The sequence below is a fragment of the Scyliorhinus torazame genome, chromosome 11 (assembly GCF_047496885.1).
Source record: "Scyliorhinus torazame isolate Kashiwa2021f chromosome 11, sScyTor2.1, whole genome shotgun sequence".
Lineage (NCBI taxonomy): Eukaryota > Metazoa > Chordata > Chondrichthyes > Carcharhiniformes > Scyliorhinidae > Scyliorhinus > Scyliorhinus torazame.
The window spans coordinates 51,078,258-51,105,592 of record NC_092717.1 but is presented as its reverse complement, the minus strand read 5'-3'; the positions used below and the strand labels follow the sequence as shown (position 1 = coordinate 51,105,592).

Here is a 27,335-nt window from a genome sequence, read left to right as displayed (position 1 = left end):
CATTTCTAGGTCATGAACCTTGGAGACAGGAGGACAATTTCTGGTTGAGTTTTACAGGAGATGGTCGATTGTCAACTAGCTCCGTGTTCGCTGTCCAATCAAAATTGGCAAGCAGGTTCTGTGAGTGGAAAGTGCAGACAGCGCAGCCCACTACAAGAAAACTGGCAACGCTCTATTTGTGTTTTCTCATTCATTTTTGGGATATGAACAACACTGCTATTTATTGCCTATCCATAATTGCTGTTGAGAAAGTAGCGGTGAGATTCCTTCTTGAACCGCTGCAGCCCATGCGGTGTAGATAGACTCCTGAAGGCCCGCCTTTTCAACCTTGCCCCTCGCCTGAGGTGTGGTGATCCTCAGATTAAATCATAGAACATAGAACATTACAGCGCAGTACAGGCCCTTCGGCCCTCGATGTTGCGCCGACCTGTGAAACCACTCTAAAGCCCATCTACACTAATCCCTTATCGTCCATATGTCTATCCAATGACCATTTGAATGTCCTTAGTGTTGGCGAGTCCACTACTGTTGCAGGCAGGGCATTCCACGCCCTTACTACTCTCTGAGTAAAGAACCTACCTCTGACATCTGTCCTATATCTATCTCCCCTCAATTTAAAGCTATGTCCCCTCGTGCTAAACATCACTATCCGAGGAAAAAGGCTCTCACTGTCCACCCTATCCAATCCTCTGATCATCTTGTATGCCTCAATTAAGTCACCTCTTAACCTTCTTCTCTCTAACGAAAACAGCCTCAAGTCCCTCAGCCTTTCCTCATAAGATCTTCCCTCCATACCAGGCAACATTCTGGTAAATCTCCTCTGCACCCTTTCCAATGCTTCCACATCCTTCCTATAATGCGGCGACCAGAATTGCATGCAATACTCCAAATGTGGCCGCACCAGAGTTTTGTACAGCTGCAACATGACCTCATGGCTCCAAAACTCAATCCCTCTATCAATAAAAGCTAACACACCGTACGCCTTCTTAACAACCCTCTCAACCTGGGTGGCAACTTTCAGGGATCTATGTACATGGACACCGGGATCTCTCTGCTCATCCACACTGCCAAGAATCTTACAATTAGCCCAGTACTCTGTCTTCCTGTTATTCCTTCCAAAATGAATCACCTCACACCTTTCTGCATTAAACTCCATTTGCCACCTCTCAGCCCAGCGCTGCAGCTTATCTATGTCCCTCTGTAACTTGTAACATCGTTCCACACTGTCCACAACTCCACCGACTTTAGTGTCGTCTGCAAATTTACTCACCCATTCTTCTACGCCCTCCTCCAGGTCATTTATAAAAATGACAAACAGCAGTGGCCCCAAACAGATCCTAGTGGTACACCACTAGTAACTGGACTCCAGTCTGAACATTTCCCATCAACCACCACCCATTGTCTTCTTCCAGCTAGCCAATTTCTGATCCAAACTGCTAAATAACCCTAAATCCCATGCCTCCGTATTTTCTGCAGTAGCTTACCGTGGGGAACCTTATCAAACGCTTTACTGAAATCCATATACACCACATCAACTGCTTTACCCTCATCCACCTGTTTGGTCACCTTCTTAAAGAACTCAATAAGGTTTGTGAGGCACGACCTACCCTTCACAAAACCGTGTTGACTATCTCTAATCAAATTATTCCTTTCCAGATGATTATACATCCTATCTCTTATAAACCTTTCCAAGATTTTGCCCACAACAGAAATAAGGCTCACTGGTCTATAGTTACCAGGGTTGTCTCTACTCCCCTTCTTGAACAAGGGGACAACATTTGCTATCCTCCAGTCTTCTGGCACTATTCCTGTCGACAAAGATGACTTAAAGAGCAAAGCCAAAGGCTCAGCAGTCTCCTCGCTAGCTTCCCAGAGAATCCTAGGATAAATCCCATCCGGCCCAGGGGACTTATTTATTTTCACACTTTTCAGAATTGCTAACACCTCCTCCTTATGAACCTCAAGCCCTCCTAGTCTAGTAGCCTGAATCTCAGTATTCTCCTCGACAACATTGTCTTTTTCCTGTGTGAATACTGACAAAAAATATTCATTTAGCACCTCTCCAATCTCCTCGGACTTCAAGCACAACTTCCCACTACTGTCCTTGACTGGCCCTACTCTTACTCTAGTCATTCGTTTATTCCTGACATATCTGTAGAAAGCTTTAGGGTTATGCTTGATCCTACCTGCCAAAGACTTCTCATGTCCCCTCCTGGCTCTTCTTAGCTCTCTCTTTAGGTCCTTCCTAGCTAACTTGTAACTCTCGAGCGCCCTAACTGAACCTTCATGTCTCATCTTTACATAAGCCTCCTGCTTCCTCTTGACAAGTGATTCAACTACTTTAGTAAACCACGATTCCCTTGCTCGACCACTTCCTCCCTGCCTGACAGGTATATACTTATCAAGGACCTCAGTAGCTTGAACAAGCTCCACATTTCCATTGTGCCCATCCCCTGCAGTTTTCCTCTCCATCCGATGCATCCTAAGTCTTGCCTCATCGCATCATAATTGCCTTTCCCCCAGATATAACTCTTGCCCTGTGGTATATACCTATCCCTTTCCATCACGAAAGTAAACTTAATCGAATTGTGGTCACTATCACCAAACTGCTCACCTACCTCTAAATCTAACACCTGTCCTGGTTCATTACCCAGTACCAAATCCAATATGGCCTCGCCTCTCGTTGACCTATCTACATACTGTGTCCGGAAACCCTCCTGCACACATTGGACAAAAACAGACCCATCTAAAGTACTCGAACTATAGCGTTTCCAGTCAATATTTGGAAAGTTAAAGTCCCCCATAACAACTACCCTGTTGCTTTCGTTCCTATCCAGAATCATCTTTGCAATCCTTTCCTCTACATCTCTGGAACTTTTCGGAGGCCTATAGAAAACCCCTAACAGTGTGACCTCTCGTTTCCTGTTTCTAACCTCAGCCCATACTACCTCAGTAGACGAGTCCTCATCAAACGTCCTTTCTGCCACCGTAATACTGTCCTTGACTAATAATGCCACCCCTCCCCCTCTTTTACCACCTTCCCTGAGCTTACTGAAATATCTAAACCCCGACACCTGCAACAACCATTCCTGTCCCTGCTCTATCCAGGTTTCCGAAATGGCCACAACATCGAAGTCCCAGGTACCAACCCATGCCGCAAGTTCACCCACCTGATTCCGGATGCTCCTGGCATTGAAGAAGACACACTTTAAACCACCTTCCTGCCTGCCGGTACATTCCTGCAACTTTGAAACCTTACTCGTGACCTCACTAGTCTCAACCTCCAGTATACTGGAACTACAATTCAGGTTCCCAAGCCCCTGCTGAACTAGTTTAAAACCTCCCGAAGAGCATAAGCAAATTTCCCCCCCCCAGGATATTGGTACCCCTCTGGTCCAGGTAGAGGTCCCACGGACCCCAGAATGAGCCCCAATTATCCAGAAATCTGAAACCCTCCCTCCTGCACCATCCCTGTAGCCACGTGTTCAACTCCTCTCTCTCCCTATTCCTCGTCTAGCTATCACGTGGCATGGGTAACAACCCAGAGATAATAACTCTGTTTGTCCTAGATCTAAGTTTCCACCCTAGCTCCCCGAATTCCTGCCTTACATCCCTATCCCTTTTCCTACCTATGTTGTTGGTACCTATGTGGACCACGACTTGGGGCTGCTCTCCCTCTCCCTTAAGGATCCCGAAAACACGATCCGAGACATCACGCATCCTGGCACCTGCGAGGCAACATACCAACCGCGAGTCTCTCTTATTCCACAGAATCTCCTATCTATCCCTCTAACTATGGAGTCTCCAATGACTAATGCTCTACTCCTCTCCCCCCTTCCCTTCTGAGCAACAGGGACAGACTCTGTGCCAGAGACCTGTACCCCATGGCTTACTCCTGGTAAGTGTCCCCCCCCCCAACAGTATCCAAGCGGTATACTTGTTACTAAGGGGAATGACCACAGGGGATCCCTGTACTGACTGCTTCCTCCCAGCCCCTCTCACCGTCACCCATCTATCTTGATTCTTCGGAGCAACTACATCCCTGAAGCTTCTATCTATGACCACCTCTGCCTCCCGAATGATCCGAAGTTCATCCAGTTCCAGCTCTAGTTCCCTAACGCGGTTTCTGAGGAGCTGGAGATGGGTGCACTTCCCACAGATGAAATCAGCAGGGACACTGACGGCGTCCCTCACTTCAAACATTCTGCAGGAGGAACATTGCACTACCTTCCCTGCCATCCCCTCTAGATAAAAAAAGAAAATGAAAGAAAGAGCTTACCTGTTATTCACTCCCCTTCTCAACAAGCACTCACTATGCAACCTCTGCGCCCGCACGATAACACCCGAGGGAAAATAAAAGAAAAACTACTTACCAGTCACCAGCCAGTCCCTTACCTGCAGGCTGTGACGTCACGGTTCAACTTCTTTTGACTTCTACCTGCCCTCGAGCCTTCCTCTTGATCTTTACAGCGGTTGTTTTTTGTTGGTTAGAGGAGGGGGCAGGGAGGGAAACACTGAAGAAGTGTTTCGGGTATAAGTGTCACTTGACAACAGCGCCTCCACAAACCACCTTCAAGTTAGGGTGAACACACGGACGTATGCAGATTTCCCACACAACAGCCAATCAGCAGCTCCGCTCTACTGCCCTCTGCTGGATGCTCGTCTTCACTTGAACAGCTAGGGTCTCTTGCTGAGGTACACCTTCAAGTTAGGGCGCGTACACGGACGTATGCAAATTTCCCCCGCAACAGCCAATCAGCAGCTCTGTTCTACTGCCCTCTGCTGGATCATCACCACCAGTCAGCTCTCCCCCTCAAAGGTGAAAGCAGCCTGTGGTCATCTGAGGCTATGGTGACTTTACCTAACCTGTAGGTAGACCCAATGTGCTGTTCGGAAGGGAGTTGCAGAATTCTGACCTAGCAAAAGAACAGGACAATATTTCCGAGTCAGGAAGTTATGGAACTTGAAGGGGAACTTGCAAGCGGCGATGTTCCATGTGTCTGTTTTCCTTGCCCATCTAGGTTTTATGAGGTCTCAGGTTTTTGGAAGGTGTTATTGGAGTAGCCTTGGCAAGTTGCCGTAGTGCATCTTGTATATGGTATAGACAGCAGCCACTGGGTGTTGGTGGTGGAGGGAATGAACATTTACAATGGCGGAATGGGGTGCCAAACAAATAGACTGCTTTGGCTTGGATGGTGTTCAGCTTCTTAAGTGTTGTTGGATCTGCACTCACCCAAGCAAGTGGAGAGGATTCCACCATACTCATGACTCGTGTCTTGGACAAGGCTTTGGGGAGACAGGAGGCAAATTAGTCACCACAGAATTCCCAGCCTGCTCTTGCAGCCACAGTATTAACATGGCTGATCCTGATCCAGTTAATTTTCTGACAAATAGTATCCCCGATTCCAGAATTTTGACAATGGGGGTTGCAGCGATGGTAGTGCCATTGAACATCAAGGAGAGATGGTTAGATTCCCCTTGTTGGAGTTTGCCATTATCAACCCAAGCCTGAATATTGCCATGGGGTGAACACTGCTGCATGGGTTCATGGACTGCTTCTGTATCTGAGGAGTGACAAAAGGTACTGAACACTGTGCAGTCATCAATGAACATTCCTAAGTCTAACATTATGATGGAGAGACATCCATTTCCAGAAACTTCACATGTAACATCAAGACTGTTATAGGAGAATCATTTAGATCTCATTCAGCTATAATACATCCTTGAGCTCCCACTATGTAGCCACCTCTTCTGCATTGTTGACACTGCGGGTGGCCCACATGGCACCACCAAAATTGCTGTGCTGCTGCAATAGTAGTTGTCGTGGCTCCTTAATTTGTATATTTGCAGTTTTGCTACTGCCAGGCCAGTGGCTGTCACTGCTCCGGGCCCGCCTCCAGGGAAATTACGAGAAGGCGGAAGCACACTGGGAGCCTGTTTCTTTTTTTGTGCAATTTTTCTGGCTCGCTCACCCTGTCACCAAATCCACCACCACAGAGCTGAGAAAAATCGGTCTAAAAACTCTTTAGTTAAGTATTTCAGAAAAAAGATAAATGCCAGAAAGTTTGTTTTCCTGTTTTTTCACCTTACTTTTGTTGTATGCAAAATAATTAATTTTTAACACTTACTAGATTCCATAAAGCACCTATCATTCCTTAAAGAAAAGGTTAAGCCATGCTACTATCATCAGTGCATTATCACCAGACATGGGTCTTAATGAGCATCAGTGCCTGGATAGAGGCCACGTCAAATGAAGAGCTAAGGGCATGCCACTCTGAGCCAATGGAGAGAATATACAATGGAGACAATACAGAGAGAAATGATGAGTGAGAGCAAATCTGAGAAAAAGTGGAGAAGGACTGGAAGAAAATGAAATGAAACATTGGGAGAGAATACTGGAGAAAGAGGAAAAAGAACATAAGAACTAGGAGCAGGAGCAGGCCATCTAGCCTCTCGAGCCTGCTCTCTCATTCAATAAGATCATGGCTGATCTTTTTGTGGAGTCACTGCCAAGTTGTCATAGTTACTTCCAATTTCATTCGGAAGAGTCATTTTCCAGAGGGTTACAATTTCTTCCTGGTCAAATTTCTATCTTTTTCTGTGTTAGTGCAGGCACAGGTAAAACTGTTTATTTGTGAACATAGAAAAAATCCATCCCTATCCTAACTCACACCAGCCCATTCATCCCACGGCCGCTGTCCTACATTGGTTCACGGTCCCCCACACCTCAAATTTAAATTTCTCATCCTCATGTTCAACTCACTCCATGGTGTTACATCTTGCTATCTCTGTAACCTCATGCAACTCTCCACCACTTTGAAAACTCAACAATGCGCCAATGCTGGCCTCCTGTGCAGCCCTCATTCTAGCATTGGGTGATGTGATTTCAGTTGGGCCCAAAACCTCACTCTCTCTCTCTCCTTCTTTAAGATCCTTCTCGAAACCTAACTCTTTAGCCAAGTTTTTAGTCATCCCACCAAGTATCTCCCCCTTTGGGCCAGTGTAAATTTCTATCTAATTTTCTTGTGACGTGTCCTGTGACCGTTTTAATGTCAATGGTGCTATATAAATGCATGTTATCTCTATTTGATACCACATTGGGTATAAATCCAATGTAATGTCAAACCTGTTCTTTTTTTTTAATAAACATGTTATTGAGGTATTTCTTTGGCATTGTAACAACAACAAAATCAACATGTACAAAACAAGGAAAATATTAACATAGCGCAAACACCACCTCCCTCTCCCACAGGTCCCACCATAACTTATCCCCCTAATCTACGCTAGCCTAACACCCTCCCCTCCCCTTTTGCTGATGAATAATTCTCTGCGAAGAAGTCGACGAATTGTTCCCACCTCCAGGCGAACCCTAACAGAGATCCTCTCATGGCGAACTTAATTTTCACCAGGCAGAGAGAGCTAGCCATGTTGGATAGCCAGGTCTGTAATTTTAGGGGCTTTGAGTCTCTCCATGCTAATAGTATCCGCCTCCGGGCTGCCAGGGGAGCAAAGGCCAGAACGTCTGCCTCTTTCTCCTCCTGGATTCCCCGATCCTGCGACACCCCAAAAATCGCCACCTCTGGACTCATTGCCACCCTCGTATTTAATACCTTGGACATGGCATCGGCAAACCCCTGCCAAAATCCCCTCAGTTTTGGGCATGCCCAGAACATATGGACATGGTTTGCTGGCCCCCCACGCACACTTCACACACCTGTCCTCCACCCCAAAGAATCTGCTCATCCGGGCCACTGTCAGGTGAGCCTGGTGAACAACCGTAAATTGGATCAGGCTGAGCCTGGCACATGTTGCGGTCGCGTTGACCATCCCCAACGTGTCCACCCAAAGACCCTCCTCCATCCCCCCACGCCCCCCAGCTCCTCCTCCCACTTTCGCTTCAGCTCCTCGGTCTGCGTCTCCTCCGAACCCATAAGCTCTTTATATATGTCCGAGACGCTCCTCTCTCCTATCCATCCTCTAGAAACCACCCTATCCTGACTCTCCCTTAGTGGCAGGAGTGGGAAAGTTGGTACCTGCCTCCGCAGAAACTCCCGCACCTGCAGAAATCGAAATTCATTTCCCCCCGCCAATGCAAACTTCTCCTCCAGCGCCTTCATACTCGGGAAGCTTCCTTCTATGAACAAGCCCCCATCCTCTCAATCCCCGCTCTCCGCCAAGTTCGGAACCCCCCATCCATCCTCCCTGGGGCAAACCGGTGATTATCGCAGATTGGGGACCACACCGATGCCCCCTCTGCTCCCACATGTCTCCCCCACTGCCCCCAGACTGTCAGGGCCGCCACCACGACTGGACTGGTGGAGTACCGCGCCGGCGGGAACGGCAGAGGCGCTGTTACCAACGCCCCCAGACTTGTGCCCTTACAAGAAGCCGCCTCCATGCGCACCCACGCCGGCTGCCCCCCACCAGCCACCTCCTCACCATGACTATATTAGCCACCCAGTAATAATTGCTGAAATTCGGCAGTGCCAGCCCGCCCTCTCCCGACTCCGCTCGAGCATTGCCCTCTTCACTCGCGGGGACTTGCCCACCCATACAAATCCCACAATAACTTTATTGATCCGCTTAAAAAAGGACCGCAGGATGAAGATGGGGAGTCATTGGAAAATGAATAGGAATCTCGGGAGGACCGTCATTTTTACCGATTGAACTCTGCCCGCCAGAGACAACGGGAGCGCATCCCATCTCCAGAAATCCTCCTTCATCTGCTCCACCAGCCTGGCCAAGTTCAATTTATGTAGCCGGTCCCAATCCCGCGCCACTTGGATACCTAGGTACCTGAAACTGTCTTCCACCACTCTGGATGGCAGTTCCCCCAGTTGCCTCTCCTGACCTCTTGCCTGGACCACAAACATCTCGCTCTTCCCCATATTGAGCTTATACTCCGTAAACCGGCCGAATTCCCCTAAAATTCCCATAATTTCATCCATCCCCTCCATTGGGTCTGATACATACAACAGTAGGTCATCCGCATACAGCGAGACCCTGTGCTCCCCCCCCCCCCCCCCCCCCTCGACCAGCCCCTTGAGGCTCTCAGAGCAATTGCCAGTGGCTCTATTGCCAGCGCAAACAGCAGTGGGGAGAAGAGGCATGGCTGTCTCGTCCCCCGGTGCAGTCTGGAATAGTCCGAAATCGTCCTGTTTGTCCGTAAACTGGCAACCGGAGCCCGGTACAGCAACCTAACCCAGTCAATAAAGTCCTTCCCAAACCGCTCCAGCACCTCCCATAAATAATCCCACTCAACCTGGTCAAAGGCTTTCTCCGCATCCATCGCAACCACTACCTCAACCTCCCTACTTTCCGGGGGCTGTTTAACAGCCTTCTTACATTGGCCACCAGCTGCCTACCCTTAACGAACCCAGTCTGATCCTCCACAATAACGTCCGGTACACAGTCCTCAATCCTGCAGGAACCCCACCCAACACTAAGGGCAATTTTGGACACTAAGGGCAATTTATCATGGCCAATCCACCTAACCTGCACATCTTTGGGAGGAAACCGGAGCACCCTGAGGAAACCCACGCACACACGGGGAGGATGTGCAGACTCCGCACAGACAGTGACCCAAGCCGGAATCGAACCTGGGACCCTGGAGCTGTGAAGCTGGCACCCTGCCCATTCTCGAGCATGACCGGTCCAGGACGGGATCAATAACCGTATTAAAATCCCCACCCATGATCAGCTTGTGCGAGTCCAGGTCCGGAATCTTCCCTAGCACCCTCTTCATAAAATCCCCATCATCCCAATTAGGCGCATATACATTGACCAGCATGACCTTCACCCCCTGCAGCTTGCCACTAACCATGATATATCGACCTCCCACATTCAAGACTATTCTTCCAACCTCAAATGTCACCCGCTTGTTAACCAAGATCGCAACCCCTCTAGTCTTTGTATCAAGCCCCGAATGGAAAACCTGACTAATCCAGCCTTTCCTCAACCTGACCTGGTCCACTACTCTAAGGTGCGTCTCCTGCAACATTACCATGTCCGCCTAGTTGGGGGGCAAAGTGCCCCCCCCCCCCCCGATCAGCCATCCCTTGCTTGGGCCTGCCTCCAGCCCCTGCGCCGCACCTCATTCGGCCCGCCCCACGGCAGCCCCCACCCCCGACCTCCTCAGTGTCCCTCCACCGATGTCCCTCCCTCGTCAGCAGTACCCATCCCCCCCCAGCAACACTACTCTAAAACCTAACCCATCTGGTAAACTAAACGTATACAACCCCCCCCCCCCCGCCACTGTGCTTCCGCAATCTAGCTCACCCAGCTAGCTTGGTGGCCCCCACCCCTGGCGCCAAGAAGTCTCCCACCTATTGTTCCCTTGCTCCCCTCCCCCCGCTCATACAAACAAACTCCCTCATCTAACAATCCCCAAACAAACACCCAACAGCAAGAAAACACAAAAACAAAAGCACCACCGACCGAAACTCAAACAGGCACGTCTCCATCCCACAAAAGTGTACATCAATAAAAACAAAAGGGACATTGCCAACATCCACCGAGAAAAAGAGATGTCAAACCTGTTTTGACTGACTTTGTAAACCTACTTGGCTTCAAAGTTAAATGTTGAGAGAGCAGCAATTCTCTCTTCCACACTTCAAATATCTAAACAGTTAACTGGGAGAAATTCTTGGCCAAGTGAAGACCATGTGGCCTTTATCACAAACCCTTAGAGCTGATTGTGTTTCAGTACTCAGACATTTTTGTTTTTTGGATCGATCCTATATAGGATAGGCTTAGACCTACTTACATTACAATAGCCCAAGCTTAGTCCAGCTATCGTCTACAAATACTAGATTGTTTCTTCAATGGCCAACTCACACACACCCTACTTCTTACCTGTTAACACTTATTACTCACCTCAGGTCACAGAAGGATCCTGTCTGCGAGATTCGTGTCAGCTCACATTGGGGTCTGTTCAGAAAGAATGTTTGCTTTTTGGATGCGTTCGGTTTTCAGATGTGTTCAGTTTTTGGATGTATGGTAAAGGATATCCGGTTGTATGTGGACCTTGCTCCAAAATAAGGCGGAGACATTCCCAGCCTGTCTCCAGCTTCGACCAGAGGCAATGGTCATGAAGCACTCTCCAGACTGGTAATTGCAGTATAAAACTGGCCTTTACTATTTACAATGCCCTATGTAAGGTGGCAGCTCCTACTGGAGTTTAAATAGGATGGCCCCAATGATGCTTATTGAGCAACTACTTGATTTTTGAGGAAGATAGAGTGGTGGACGTTATGGGCAGGATTTTCCACACACCCCCATGGCATGTTTCGCGGAGGCCCGCCATTGGCAGATTACACAGCTGTCAAGAGGGTTTTCCATTATATGCAGCCCCCGCTGCCAGGAAACCCATGGCAGGGATTTGCCTGCAGTGGAACTGTAACATCCCGTTGGCGAGAACAGCCATAAAATTCCGGCCCATGGATGTTGATCATGAAAATAAGACTTTGATGAGTTGGCTTGCAATATTCTCTGTTGTTTAGTGGGTGAATACATAGGTTTGTTGCCAGGCGGCCATGGAGTAGGTGGCCGCGCACAAGATGGCTCCGATCCAAAGACGTTTTTAAGGCCTTTTCTGCCCGATTCTCGGGAACGCTATTAAAAAAAAGGGACAGGATTACGGAAACAGTATTTCTCCATCAGCGGGGGATGTCCAAGAACGGTAAATCGAGGAACAAAGTGCATCCCTCAGAGCAAGAGAATACATGAGGCACTGGAAAAGAAAAAATGCCGGACGGTCCTACACGGTGGTCGACGGAACAGTTGACCGAATTTGTTTCAGCTGATTTCAGGAAGCAGAGATTAGCAGCCTCAGAGGACCTTGCCAGAGCTGTGGAACCGATCAAAATGGCCCCGGAGAGAGTAGAGCAGAGTCTGGAGTCGCACAGGGTGACGATCCAGAGGTTGGAGAATCAGTGGGCGACCACAAGGATCGGATTGGCTCTTCAGAGGCCAAAATGCAGGTAATGGCGGAAGCGCAGAAAAAGTTATGGGAAAAGGCTGACGACCTTGAAAACCACTCACGCAGCAAAACGTAAAGATCATGGCCTGGATTCTCCACTGTCGGGATTCTCCATTACGCCAGCAGCGCACCCATGCCCAAGGATTTCCCGATGATGTGGGGCTGTCCACAATGGTAAACCCCATTGGCCGGCTGGCGGGACGAAGAATCCCGCCCCATGAGTCTACCTGAAGGTACCGAAGGAACGAGTACTACGCAATTTGCAGCCAAAGTGTTTGTGAAGCTGGTGGGGGAAGGAGTCTTCCACTATTCTCCCAAACCGGATCAGGCTCATCGGTCACTGGGGAGAAAGCCGAAAGTAGCACGACCACATGCAATTATTGCGAGGCTGCATCGATACCTCAACAAGGAGAGGATCCTGAAGTGGGCCAAGGAGACCCGTAAACGTACCTGGGAAGGCCACACAGTCTGTATCTTCCAAGACCTGGGAGGAGAGTTGGCCAAGAGAAGGCCTGATCCTCTTGCTTGAATTGTTTTTGTAATGAGGGTAAACAGGATGATTTTGAACTTTATATGGGCGGGGAAGGTACATCAAACTCGGTGGGTATTTTTGGACTGGGGTAGGCAGTTGGGTGGTTTGGTAATACTGAATTTGTGAAATTATTATTGGGCAGCAAATGTGAAGAAGGTTCAGAAGTGGGCTGTGGAGGAAGGATCAGCTTGGAGACAGATGGAGGCAGCTTCATGCAGGGGGACAAACCTGAGGGCACTGGTATTGGCACCCCTTCTATTGCCGTCAGCAAAATAATGCACAAGTTCGGCGGTGGTCACCACGTTGAGGATCTGGAACCAGCTCAGGCAACATGTTAAGATAGAGGGCATGTTATTATGGGCTCTGATTTATCCCAGCAGGGTTGGACTCAATATACAAGGGATGGAGAGTGGTTTAGAGATCTTTTCGTGGAAGGGAGATTGGCAGAATTGGGGGAGCTAGTGGAGAATTTTAATCTATCGGGGCGAATGGGTTCTGGTACCTACAGAACAAGGATTTTCTAAAAAAAAAAGAGTTGGCCATGTTTCCGCAGTTGCCGCCACCCTCATTGATTGAAAAGATTGTGTCAGAGGACCGGATTGGAGAGGGCAAGGTCTCTGACATTTATGGACAACAAATGGAAAGGGAGAAGGCCTCATTGGAAAAGATAATGTGGAAATGGGAGGAGTAACTAGGTGGGACCTTTGAAGGAGGGATTTGGAGCGAGGCCCTGAGAAGGATAAATTCAACTTCCTCGTGCACGAGGTTAAGTTTAATCCAATTTAGGGTGGTGCATAGAGTGCACATGACAAAGGCACACATGAGCTGATTTTGTTCCGGATGTGGAGGATAAATGTGCACAATGCTCCGGCAGACGACACCCATATGTTTTGATCCTGCCCGCAATTTTGGGAATCCTTTGCGAGGATTATGTCAGAGATTATAGGGCTCAAAGTAGCACCAAGCCCGTGGATGGCGGTATTCGGAGTGTCATGAGGATCCGAGAGTGCAGATGGAGGGAGAGGCTGACGTGTTCGCCTTTGCCTCCCTGATGGCCCGGAGGAGGATCTTGTTAGGATGGCGAACTCCAGAGCTGCTTAAGGCAGCGGGATGAGTGTGATCTGGCAGAGTTTCCCCATTTGGAAAAGATAAAGTTTGTCATTAGGGGATCAGAGGAGGGTCTCCACTTGAAGTGGAGGCAGTTCATCTCCTTCTTTAAGGATTGGTAAACGTCAACAGAGGCGGGGTGCGGGTAGGGGTTAGTGGGGTGGGGCCTTTTTGGGTTTTGTTTTGTATTATTTAAAGTATAGCTACAACGCAGGGCAGCAAGAGTTTTAGACAGGGGAGAGTTGTTGAGAAATACCTGTACAAATTTGATTGTATTGTGTGTTTTGTATATAAACTGAAAATGCCTTGAATAAAATATTTTTCAAAAAATAACACTTTTTTACATTTGTTCTTGGGTGTCACTAGCAAGGCACAATTTATTGCCCTAAGGGCATTAATAGTCAATGACACACTGGAATTACATATAAGGCCACACCAGGTAAAAATGCCACTTAATGTACAGTTGTGTTTTATTCCAATTTGTCAACTTTCCTGATCAATTCTTTCTGTTGCCAACCCCATAAAGAATTTTCTTACATCTGTGGCGTTTTTATGTATTTAGTAGCACTGGTACCACAACTACTAGGCTCTTGTTTTCACTCTAACCTATTAGTTTACCGACCTAAAAGACAAACATGTCAAAATTCCGAGGCAAGAGCCTGTTTTAGGCACTGCAGACGCCCTTTAGAGGTCTAAAATGGTCCTCACATACACATTTCTTGCACTGGACGTCATATTGTTGAGTATCTTAGTGCATGCACGCACAGTGAGCATGTGCCATTAATATGCAGAATTTGCAGATAATTATGCCAATCAGCGTGTTATGGTGATCTGATACCAGCACCACATGGGAACTCAATGCTCCAGCCAATGCCTTTTATTAATCAGAAGTCCAGACATGCATTTAACACCAGGGAGGATCGTCCACCAGTGCTAATTTTACATGGATCATCAACTATTCTGATTGATTTCTAGAACTGTAAAAGCGTTTTGGTGCTTTATTGAGTTCTTTCAAGTTTCTCAAGTCTACAGGGAGAGGTGTGGCTTGGTAATTTCGGCTTCTTCCAAGTTACAGATGGAGATATTTACAACAGCTCACAATTAATTGTCCATTTTTGGCTAAAGGAAGTTACTGAGGCTCTCTCTTCAAAGACAGCGGACTACCTTCCATTCTTTCTTGCCAGAAAACAGCAAGCAGAGCTTTCACCTCGCTTCATGAGGATTTCAGGCTTCGCCGCGGTGGAGGATACCATGGAGCAAGCTTGTCACTTTGTGGGCACCCCATATCAACTCTAAGATGTACTGCAACCGGAAGAGGTCCCATTTCCTCAATGTTCAGCTGTTGTGAAATTCGTGCAGGTCGATGTCCAGTATCCTGGCAACAGTCAAGATGCCTTCATTCTGCAGCAGAGCTGTGTCATCTGTATATTGTGCCACCACAACGAATCAAAGGCTGGTGACTGGGAGTCTGATGATGACTCCAGTGCGCAACCCACATACATGTGGGCAGCACACATCAATTGACAGCTATGCTGCCACATGAGACGTGATTAAGGAAACCATCATCATGTTTGAAACATTGCTTCCACTGCCTCAACCACTTTGAAGCAGCCTTCAAGATTCGGCAGAGCAGGTGCCAAGATTCATGTTAAAATAGCAGACAGTACAAGTTGTCACGTTGCACGCATCAGGAGTAACGACCATTGATTAATCCCACATATTGATACTCACACCCATTTTTGGGGGCTAGTGAAGTTAACTACTCAGACATTTAATAAATTAACAGTTTATGCACAAGTTTCACATAGGGCATTTGCTATGGGACCCCTACGGCTGATGTTATGTGCTCTCCTGACTCACTGACATGCAGTAAAGTTTGAATGATCCAGTAAGGCAGTTATTAGGGCAGTTACAGGAGTGTCTTTTACAGCTCATAGCCTTGTCCAATACCAGCACTGACCTTGCACAGAGGATGCCAATAAGTTCTCTTCTGTTCTGAACACGGAGCTTGTTTGTCTTGAATCTGGGCTCTTGACTCAGTGAAGGTAATGACAAGATCTAGAAAGTGACAGTAATGGTTAACTGGCAAATGTGGATGAAGTTCAGTGTCACCTCCTTTAAATACATTAGACTACAAACCAAATAATAATTACTACTTCAGCGTGTTTCAATAAAATACCACCAAACCTACTGAGTTTCTTTGGAATAACCCTGCATCTGGGGTAACACACTACCGCGGGATAGGGCATCAGGGGGCTCGTTGAGCTTCCCCGGGCGATACAAGATCTTATAATTATAGGTGGAGAGCTCGATCCTCTACCTCAAGATCTTGTCATTTTTGATCTTGCCCCGCTGTGCATTCTTAAACATAAAGGCAACCAACCGTTGGTCAGTGAGGAGAGAGAATCTCCTGCCGCCCAGGTAATGCCTCCAATGTCGCACAGCTTCCACAATGGCTTGGGCCTCCTTTTCGACAGAGGAGTGCCATATTTCGGAGGCATGAAGGGTGCGGGCCTGCCCGTCTGGTTGAGGGTGGTTGCGAGAGCTATGTCCAATGCATCGCTCTCCATCTGAAAGGGGAGGGACTAGTCGACCGCGTGCATCGTGGCCGTGGCGATGTCTGCCTTGATGCGGTTGAAGGCCTGGCAGGCCTCAGCCGCCAGGGGGAAAACTGTGGACTAAATGAGTGGGCGGGCCTTGTCCGCATAATTAGGGACCCACTGAGCGTAATAGGAGAAAAACCCCAGGCATCGTTTCAGGGCCTTGGGGCAGTGGGGAAGAGGGTGGCGCATGCGGTCGGGGTCGGGCCCTAGGACTCCATTTTCCACGACATAGCCAAGGATGGCTAAGCAGTTGGTGCGGAACACGCATTTCTCCTTATTGTATGTGAGAGAAAGGAGTTTGGCGGTCTGGAGGAATTTTTGGAGGTTTGCGTCGTGGTCCTGCTGATCGTGGCCGCAGATGGTGACGTTATCTAGGTACGGGAAGATGGCCCGCAATCCGTACCGATCAACCATTCAGTCCATCTCTCGCTGGAAGACCGAGACCCCATTAGTGACGCCGAAGGGAACCCTAAGGAAGTGATAGAGGCGGCCATCTGCTTCGAACACAGTGTATTGGACCCCGATATGCAACAATCACAGATTTGTCCCGGGCAAGGTAGATGGAGAGTTTCAAAGCTGGCATCGGGCAGGTAATAAAAGGATGGGGGACCTGTTCATAGACGGGACTTTTCCCAGCTTGAAAGCGCTGGAGGAGAAATTTAATCTGCCCCCTGGAAGTGTCTTCAGATACCTTCAGGTATGTGCCTTTCGAAAAAAAAAAAAGGTGGTGACATTTCCGTTGCTACTCCCACATAGGATACAGGATAGGGTGGTCTCCGGCACCTGGGTAGGGGAGGGGAAGGTGTTGGACATCTACCAAAAACTACAGGAGGCGGAGGAAGCCCAGTGGTGGAACTTAAGGGCAAGTAGGAGGAGGATCTAGGCGGGGAGCTGGATGCGGGCCTGTGGGCGGATGCCCTAAACAGGGTTCATTCCTCTTCATCATGTGCCAGGCTTTGCTTAATCCAGTTTAAGGTGGTCCACCAGGCACACATGACGGCAGCGAGAATGAGCAAGTTCTTTGGGGTTGAAGATAGATGTGCGAGATGTGCAGGCAGCCCAGCGAACCATGTCCATATGTTCTGGGCATGTCCAGCTCTCAAAGGATTCTGGCAGGGATTCGCTAAGGCAATGACCAAGATCTTAAACACGCGGGTGGTGCCGAGTCCAGAGATAGCGATCTTTGGTGCGTCAGACGATCCGGGAGTTCAGGAAGCGAAAGAGGCCGAGGTTTTGGCCTTTGCCTCCCTGGTAGCCCGGAGCCGAATCCTTTTAATGTGGAGGGGCTCGAAACCCCCGAGTGTGGAGACCTGGGTTGGTGACATGACTGGGTTTCTCAGTCTAGAGAAAATAAAGTTTGCCTTGAGAGGGTTCATGACGGGGTTCTCTCAGAGGTGGCAGCCGTTCCTCGACTTTCTTGGAGAGCATTAAAATGTCAGTAGCAGCATCAGGGGGGGGGGGGGGGGGGGGGGGGGGGGGGGGGGAGAGAGAGAGAGAGAGAGAGTGTTGCATATTCTTGTTTTCTTTCCTCATATAATGTTAACGTTCACCTCGTTTTGTTAAATGTTGTTAATGGTTATGTAAAAAATGTTGTTTTGATAAAAAGCTGAATAAAAATAAAAAAATTTTAAAGGTGTGCAGCAGCAGCCCGTACAGGCAATCCCTCTGTGCAGTTTGAAACGGCATGGAGGACATTTCCGCAAGGCAGGTAGGAATGTGGGGCACCAACTCCCAAGGCAGGGTTTGGGGCCTGGGGCCAATGAGGAATTCCATCCGAGCAGGGCTGGCCACTGCCCACCCTGCGCCACCTTGAGACCACGAATGCCTTAGGGTCCAAGCACGACCATTTTGAGGCCTTGGATGACATCGGCCATGAGCCGGACGGCCATCACTGCGCATTGAGCCAACTCGTAGGGGGTTACCCCATGCCTCTTGGTGAATATGAGCTCCCAATTGGGGGGGGGGGGCAGGGCAATTGTTAACCTTTCAGCTGTATAAATAGAGATGGCCAGCGTGGTACCGACTAGACAGAGAGAGAACCAGTAGTTAACTACTGGAGCTGTATTAATATTGTTGTAAATAAAAGTTACTTTCTGTTTGACTCCACAAACTCATGCTGGACCCTGTGGCCCTCGCAAAATTTACCATCCTCTTTACATCAATGATGCCACTTTCAGCTGCGTGGATGAAGCATCTGCGTGTTTCAAGATAAGGTTTAAAATAAACCCTTGTAGAGTGTAAATCAGATGCAAATACCTGAACTAACTCTGAAGTGAAATGGAATGAGATGCCTCCTCCAGAAGAGCTTCACTTCAAGTTCTCTCCGTTGTCAGATTGAGCCCTGAACCGGGCTCCAGGCTGCATTTATGTTGCAACTGAACTATCAGCTTGAAGGGAAATTACTTCATACTGACAGTGTCACAATGCGAATACACCCTTGGATATGATCTCTGCAACCTGAGACCGCAAACTTCCACTCACTAGCAAATATTACCCTGATTGTCAAGAGCGACAGTGAACAATTTCTGACAATTACAGCTATATACAGAGGACCCCAATAGAAGTAAGCCGTTGACTTTATAACTTATCCCCATAATGCACACACAATTTCAAAGAGAATACAAGTTACCTTGCAAACAACTGAAAATTGCTGATCATTTCCTGTCCCAACCACCAAGTAGCCGTCCTTTGTCTCAAAAGCCTGCAACGTAGAAAATTTAAAGAAGAGTTCAATATTTATTTGCAGTAGAAGCGAGAATTAAGGCACAATTTCACAGCAGGGATTTAACATCTACATTTATTTGCAGCATCAATTTGAAAAGAGCATCTCTGTGAAGCAACGGGCAGAACACAAGACCAAAGCTGCAGCAACTTCTTCCAATAAAAGCAAGTTCATTTTATCAATAAAATATAATGGTGGTGTGTAAATTCAACCCCAACACTTACAGCAGTGAAGTATCCAGGTACGATTGACAGGGAAATTACTTAACCATCTACATTCAGCCAGGGAATAGTGGTGTCACCACGTACCCATAAAGTATCCAGAAACGGATGGGTTAGGATCATTAATCTGAGTACCTACCACATTGCTCTCCATGGTTACATATTAATTGTCAGACAGTGAGGGTGTCCCAAATATCACAAAATAAATGAATGTGTGGGGCAAAATATTTGGCCAAGAAAATAACTGACTAGTATCAATATTACATATAACATTTTTACAGTGAGGAACACAGAACTCGCATATGATTTCACGGTTTGACATCATTTCACACCCTCCTGCAAAAATGTACGCAATGTCAAATCCTCTATCAGGATCATTTGCTAAAATTTCAAATGGCCTGAGATTGTGCTGCGTTTGTATTCCATTGAAACAAAAAGGAAACTTCAAGCTAGAGTAGAGTGGAGCACCTTTTGGTGACATCAGGAAGACTCAAGTGAGATGCAGAATAAGCTGCAGAATCAAACAATACTTATAACTTAGATTTACCATTCATCTCATTCTACTGAGCCACATAAATCCTTGGCCCAGTATGGGCACTGCTAACTGCATGATAATACCAATGTTAAGTGCTGATTTTTCTTCCTGCTGCAAGGACTGGGATGTTGGTTCTTAAACATTGCTCTTCTCGGTTTTAGGGCACAGTCCACAAGAATCTTTAGAGAAAGGGTTTCCTGAAAGTTTTAATCCCAAGTGCAAGCCAAGACTAGACATTTCTATTGTTGGAGCAAATGGGACTGAATGTGAAAGATTAAGGTCCTGAGTTAGAACATGAAAGGTGAGCACTAAACAGTGCTCCATGTTTTCATGCCAAGAAGCCTCCGCTACAAAGAATTGGTAAATCATTGTTGCCAAGCACCCTGGAAGACTAAACAAGCAGAAATTCTTTCTGACTTGGCTTCTATACACCTGGAACCAAGATGCCCAAAGCCAAACTCTCCTTAGTACACTGGCATCAGCCTCTGCCCCAGGTCATAATTCAAATGCCAAACTGAAATAACATTGGCAGAGGTTCAATGCCAAGGGAAGTAGAGTCAAAGGAATGCTAGAGTGTTATTTTCTTCAGACTGATGTTGGAATATTCAGTGGCGAGTCTCACTCCTGCAGTGCAGTAGGTGATCCTGGACCAACCTCTGGATTAGAACCAAGGAACAAACACAGAAAAATATGATGCAATCATCATTTTGTGGGTAGAGAGGAATTATGCACTCCGAGACAGCTTTCTTCATGCCCCAGCAGGACTGTCATATGTTCCCTAGAACAACTGCCACATGAGCTCTGTGAAATAAGGATCCTATTTGCGGGAGCTGAGAGATGAGACACTGGGGCAGGCTACCAAAATGGTAATCATGGACAATCATTCCGTACCCTGCCCTACATTATGGGACTTCCTGTAAGAGAGCAATTAGCTCTAATTCATGTTAAGACAAGGGCCCAAATCTTCCAACCAGCATCGGAACCACTTTATCTGACACTGATCAGGCAGTAAGTTATCCACTGACCTGGGTACGTTGAAACGGCTCCATTTTCTGATCCACGATGCAGAAGAACTCTCTCAGCAGAGAGTAGCAAAGAGAATCAGTGCCATACGGTAAGTTGAAATGTCCAATGTCAATGACTGGGAGGTAGTGAAAGAGGTAATAGGGAGGGTGGTAGGGTGGGTGGCTGGGTGAGGTAAATGAGTAAGTGGATAAAGTGGCAGGGGGCAGGGTGGCAGGTGATGAGGTAGGGTGGCATAGGGGTTAGGCTGGCAGGTGGGTGAGGTTGGAAGGGGAGGGTGACAGGTGGGTGAAGGTGGCAGGTGGGTGAGGGCGAGTGGGGCATGGGGTGAGTGGGGCATGGGGTGAGTGCGGTAATGGGGTAAGTGGTAGGTGGGTGACGTGAGTAGGTGGGTGATTGGGTAGGGGGTCAGGAGTTAGTTAGGTCAGCTCAGGGTGAAGAATAGTCGGGTTGGATCAAAAGATCAGGGGGGATCATCGAGAGAGTCAAAGTGAGTGGTTGGAAGGTCAGTTGTAAAATTATCCAGGGGTTAGACGAGAATGTTTCCGGCTAACTCAAAGTTGGAGTCTTTTTTGGAGGGTCCTGTAGGGCAGGGGAATTCCCCTTTGCAGGTGTGAGGTGTGTGTGTGTGTGTGTGGGGGGGGGGGGTCTGTAAACCTCCCTGGGTGGCCCCCAATTTCTCCACAATTTTGCATGGCTTGCCCCTGCCCCAATTGAGGCCCTTGAAAGCTAATTAATTGCCACTTGAGAGCCTCTTCGCTCAACCTCTAACTTTAAGTTTGGAGGAAGGAATTCAGTGGCTATCAAAGTCACCATTTCCCTCGACATTTTCACATCCCGGATTCTTCAGGGGTGTTAATGGACACATAGCCAGGAGCTCTCGGTTGCTGTCCCACAGATGCATCAGTCAGGTGGCTGATGGGATGTTTTCCGTGGCTGGCAATTACATCAACATTCCTGCCATGATGCCCGTCAGGATAAGCAGGAGCTTGGGGTTGTATCTCAGGCTGGTTTCCCAAGATGCAGCGTGTCATCGATTGCACACACAATCCCGACACCCGTAGATCAACTAGGAATATTTGTTAATTGCAAAGGCTACCACTCCATCAATATGCAACTGCTATAGAACAGCAAAATGGTAGGTCTTCAAAATACGCTCAGAATTCCCAGGCAGTTGACAAAATGCCTTTTTCCTGCGACAGTCAAAGCTCCCTCATGTTTTGGAATCTGAAAGGAGACTAGCGATACCTCATTGCAAACTTGGCTGATGCCAATGATCCGAAACCCAACAGCTTCATTCAATATGTGATTGAAGAAGCAAGTGACATGCTGAAGATACACATTCAGTACACCCCAGCCTGAGTATCCAAAATGGCCATATGGTGGTGCACTCTGCACAACACTGCCCAACAGGGAGATTTTGCCCTGCAAGGGAAACAAGGAACAGAGTGCAGGTCCTCTTCAAATAATTCCAAGGAGAAGGAGACAGACGAAGAGAAGGAAGGTGATGAGGGTATTGCAGCACCAGTTGTTCATCCTGCTGCCCTGGATTCCAGGAACGGCCTTTCTAATGCAAGGTACACTTTGATTGCACCTTTGGACCAATGGGAGAATAACATACAATGGTCACTCTTCCTTCACCCCTCCCACCCTCAAACAAGCAATTAGGTATGCAGCATTTCTCCAATTCATATCTTCCCATTCATCATCAAACCATTTATCATCAAACAAGTTAAATGGTGACATTTTACCCAGGACCCAAAAATGGGCAGGACAAGAAAATAATAAAAGGTGTTAATCTATTAAAGAACAGTGGGTGGGATTCTCCGTCCCATCGCACCCATTTTTTGATGCGACATGCCCCAGCCGGCAGCGGGATTCTCCGTCCCACCAGTCGGCCAATGGGGTTTCCCATTGTGGGCACACACAAGGCATCTGGAAATCCCCAGGCCTCAGTGCGTTGCGGGCGAAACGGAGGATCATGTCAACAGAGAATCCAGCGCAGTAACTTTACAACATAATGGGCAGTATTCTCCAGTCCTCCAGCTGTGTGTTTCTTGGCAGGGCGCCGTTCGCTGGCAGCAAGTTTCCCTCTTCCCGCTTGTCAATGGGAATTCCTATTGAAGCTACTGCACCGGGAAACCTGCGGGTGGGGGTATGCTGCCAGTTGGAAAAAGAAACCCAACAGCCGGAGAATTCTGGCTAACATTTTGTTGTGTAGCCATATGCATTCTCTTGTTGGCACTGCAAATTTTCCTCTTCCTACTATTTACATGTGGTACACCCCATGGCTTCACCACAGCTAGAAACAGGCTGATCAGATCTCTGCTCTGACTGCTGAGGTATTCTTGACCAATGACCTCTTGAGTTTCGGAGCCAATGGAGGGCCTAACGATGCAGAAATTCATGCAGACTCAAAATTGGACTGCGCCACATACTCTAGTGCAAGGACAAGACTAAACCATTAGCACACAAGGCACTATGGTAGGTACTGACTGAAGGAGTTGCAATTCCACCATTCCTTTCACTGTTAGCCACATTTCACTGCTGCAACTCTACTGAAAAGCACTTTTGTGCAGATGAGTACTGTGATCTAAAGCCAAGTCTCATGTTATCCGCCCCAGCCGGCAGCAAACATGTTGGCATCCAGAATTCACTTCACCACAATCAAATTGTGCATGGGCATATTTGATTGCTGTGTCTGATGTTCCACGCTTTATGCAAAAAGACATCATTGCAATGCCTCAAGACATCAACCCATTCACACTAGATGGGATTCCTCCATTCTCTCTGCGATCACAATTGGTGTGATTGGAAGGTCTGACAGTACATTACATATTCTCTGCTGCTCCTCAATACTATCCTTTCCCTTGATGATCCCCAGACCAGTTTGGGTGTCCAGGGCTTGGAGAGGTAGGTGCCCTCAGCTGTGGACTTGTTTGCTGCTCCTGTCACCACCATCTTTTTGTTCCCTTGTGAAGCATGAGTCACTGGGTAAAAAAACAACAATGCAGTAATGAACGAAGTGCATTTGGTGAGAACAACTATCGGGGAAGAGCATGAAATTGCATAAGCATGTGGATGAGTGCAATTTAAACTGGTCCAAGCATCACACCAGCTTGGCGATTGAAGCTGGTCACTGGCCCACCACTTAACTCTTCCACACCCTGAACATCTCAGCTTGACTTGTTATGAAAATGCTAACTCATAATAGAATTCAACCACCATTTATTTTTCCAAAACCATTTCAACGTGCTCTCAAAACACTTGTGATGGTGGTGTGAAGAATGTATTTAAAGCATTACTTTATCAAACAGCTTGTTGCTTCCAATTTTGCGACTGCATGAATTTCTGCGTCAGCTGCCTTCTTACACATGTGGCAGAGCTATTGGCGTTTCTCTACATCATTGGATCTCATTTGAAAAATCAATTCATTCTGTTGACTATTGTCAGTAATGATCAATGAAACAGTGGAAGCCCTTCTTTTAAAGAGATGGAAAAGGCTGTTTTGCTCTCCCTGTGCCAATAACAGTAGAATTGCCAGAAATTATCTCACTCATACAGAAATGTACACTCTGGAAAAAAAAGTGTCCCCTTTTCTTTTTTTGGATGTGACCTTTTGCTCAAGAATGTTGAATCAGCAATAAAGATTTCATTCATAATTACTTGATCTTATACAGTCTCTATCCACAGAAAGCTTATTCAACCATGTACAAGGGAAAATAAAAAGGCAAAGTGCACAAAAACAATATTTAATGAGATTCTGTTTTGGCAAGCTCTGGTCCGTCAGCTCAAATTATTTCAAATTAGCATGTAAGAGTGCTCCGCAGACAAAGCCAAGATCCAATCCTTGCCCACAATAAGAAGTTAACCTTTAGGTGACCCTGCTAAGTCCTATAAATACATTGAATTTGCACGTTATAAAACACACTTTTCCAGAAGGAATACGATGCAGTAATCATCTTAATGTAGATACTTTGACAATGGAAGAAATGTTAAATGCTAATCAAAGATGAGAATTCAAAACCAATTTATTTTAAGTACACTTCTGCAATATCATAATTACGGTAAATATTTTCTTAGCAATTAGCAGGCTCTCTTCAATGAGAATCCAGCACTTCTTTTGTCGATTGGATGTGTTTGTTGCAAATCAAACATGGCTTCAATTCCTTCAGTGTTTCACTGAGCTCTGGAACAATCAATATTTGGAAGGGTCACCATATAATTAGTGCATAACAGCCCTGTGCTTTTAAAGTTCAATCAAATAAAGTTGGTGATGGCTGAAATGAAGCGCTTTTAACTACTGCCACAGATTGCATGAAATTAAATATCCTTCAGATAATGCTTGTTTGTGATCTGCTCTGCTAAGCAAAAAGGGTAGGAATTTGAGATTATTTCAGAGATGAAGTGTCTGATGAGCATGGGAACCCATCATCATGGAGGGAGGGGCAGGGTGTGCAAGTATTCACATAAGTTACAAACTGGGCTTTAACTACTCAAGTTTACCAGCACAGGGGTGGCACGTGGCACAGGGTTAGCACTGCTGCCTACGGCGCGGAGGGCCCGGGTTCGAATCCCAGCCCTGGGTCACTGTCCGTGTGGAGTTTGCACATTCTCCCCTTGTCAGCATGGGTCTCACCCCCACAACCCAAAGATGTGCAGTTTAGGTGGATTGGCCACACTAAATTAGCCCTTAATTGGAAAACAACATAATTGGGTACTCTAAATTTATTTTTTAAAAGGTTTATCAGCACAGAGCACTAGTAATCCTCAGCCATCCAGTAATCTATTAGGACACTGGTTTAAGAATATAAGAATGTGCCTTTCGGCCTCTCCAGCCTCCTCCGCCATTCAATAAGATCATGGTTGGTCCGATTGTGGTCCTAACTTCACTTTCCTGCCTGCCCCCCATAATCCTCGACTCCCTTGTCAATCAAAAATCACCCAACTCAGAATATATTCAATGACCCAGTCCCCAGTGCTCAGTGATAAAGAGAATTCCAAACACTAACAGCTATCTGAGAAGAAACTCCTCCTCATCTCCATCTTAAAAGAGAGATTCCTCATTTTTAACTTGTGTTGCCCCCGTTCTGGATTGCCCCACAAGGGGGAACATCCTCTCAGCATCCACAAGGACACTCAGGTGCTTCTGCATTTAAATAATGTTCTGTCTTTCTAATCTTCCTGCCAAAGTGAACAAGCTCACCTTTTCCCACATTAAATCCATCTGCCAAATTTTTGCCCACTCTTGTCCACCTATCCATACCCCTCTGCAGACCTATATCCTTTGTATGTTTATCTCGAACAAACTGGGAAGACTCCCAGCCCCCAGGGACAAGGCAACCTTTTCATTCCATAAGGAGGACCTAGACTGACTGGTCAATCATCAGCACTGCTCCAGAGTGCATTGGAACGGCATAGCTCAGTATTACAGTACCAAGTCTGCTACTGAAAGCTAATTTGGTTCCAATCTTCCATCAACAGGTATGTTATTTTGGTACCTCCTCAACCTTGAAGAGGTCTTATCAACCGTACTCTCCCAGGAGAGCAGTTATTAATCAGTTTTTAAAGAAATTCAAGAGTTTAAGACCTTTTATGATGACACATTAAACCTAGGCCCTATAAGATTAAGGTATAAGATCCCATGGAATTATTTTGAAGAAGGTAGATGAATTAACAGCACAATTTGATATAAACAGGTATGATTGCAATTACGGAGACATGGCTGCAAGGTGACCAAGGCGAGGAACTGAATATCCAAGGGTAGGACAGGCAAATAGGAGAAGGAGGTGGGATGATGTTGATAAGGATAAAATCAGTACAATAGTGAGAGAGGATATTGGCTCAGAAAATTTAGATGTAGAATCTGTCTGGGTGGAACTAAGACAAACCAGGGGTGGAAAGCATTAGTGGGAGTGATCTATAGTTCTCCAAACAGCAGTGGTAAGGTAGGAGATGGCATTAAATAGGAAATTAGAGGTGCAAAATACAAGGGTGCTAAAGCAATCATAGGTGATTTTAATATAGTTATTGACTGGACAGACCAAATTAGCAATAATACTATGACGGATGAATGCCTAGAGTGTGTACAAAATGTTTTTTTTAGACCAGCATGTCGATGGAAAAAAATGAGGATACATGCTACCCTAAATTTGGTATAATGCAATGAGAAGAGGTTAATTAATAATCTTGTGTGTGAGATCCTTTCGGGAACAGTGACCATAATATGATATAATTCTGCATTAGGATGAAAGGTGAACAAGTCCAATCTGAAACTAGGGCCTAAATCTAAATCAAGGAAACTACAAAGGTATGAGACGCGAGTTGGCTATGATAGGTTTAGGAACTTAATTAAAAGGCATGATGGTGGATAGGAAATGGTTAATATTTAAGGAACGAATGTATGCATTGCAACAGTTATACATTCCTTTCTGGCACAAAAACACAAGAAAAGTGGTCCAACCATGGCTAACAAAATAAATTAAGGATAGTATTAGATCTAAAGAGGAGTCTATAAAGTTTCTAGAAAAAGTAGCAAACTTGAGGATTGGGAGCAGTTCAGAATTCAGGAATGGAGACCAAAAGGGCAAAAATAGATTATGAGAGCAAACT

The 27,335-nt window shown here is 46.7% G+C and overlaps 1 protein-coding gene across 9 annotated transcripts in view; it reads right to left on the bottom strand.

Annotated features, from left to right (window-relative positions):
* Positions 1–27,335, bottom strand: part of sugct (succinyl-CoA:glutarate-CoA transferase) — an 842,325-nt gene that overhangs the window by 465,590 nt on the left and 349,400 nt on the right. For all 9 annotated transcript variants that reach the window (XM_072467239.1, XM_072467242.1, XM_072467243.1 and 6 more), the window contains 2 exons: positions 18,852–18,923; positions 15,580–15,677 (listed from right to left, as the gene is read on the bottom strand). In XM_072467239.1, the coding sequence (XP_072323340.1) occupies positions 15,580–15,677; positions 18,852–18,923 (170 nt within the window). The remainder of the gene's footprint in view (positions 1–15,579; positions 15,678–18,851; positions 18,924–27,335) is intronic.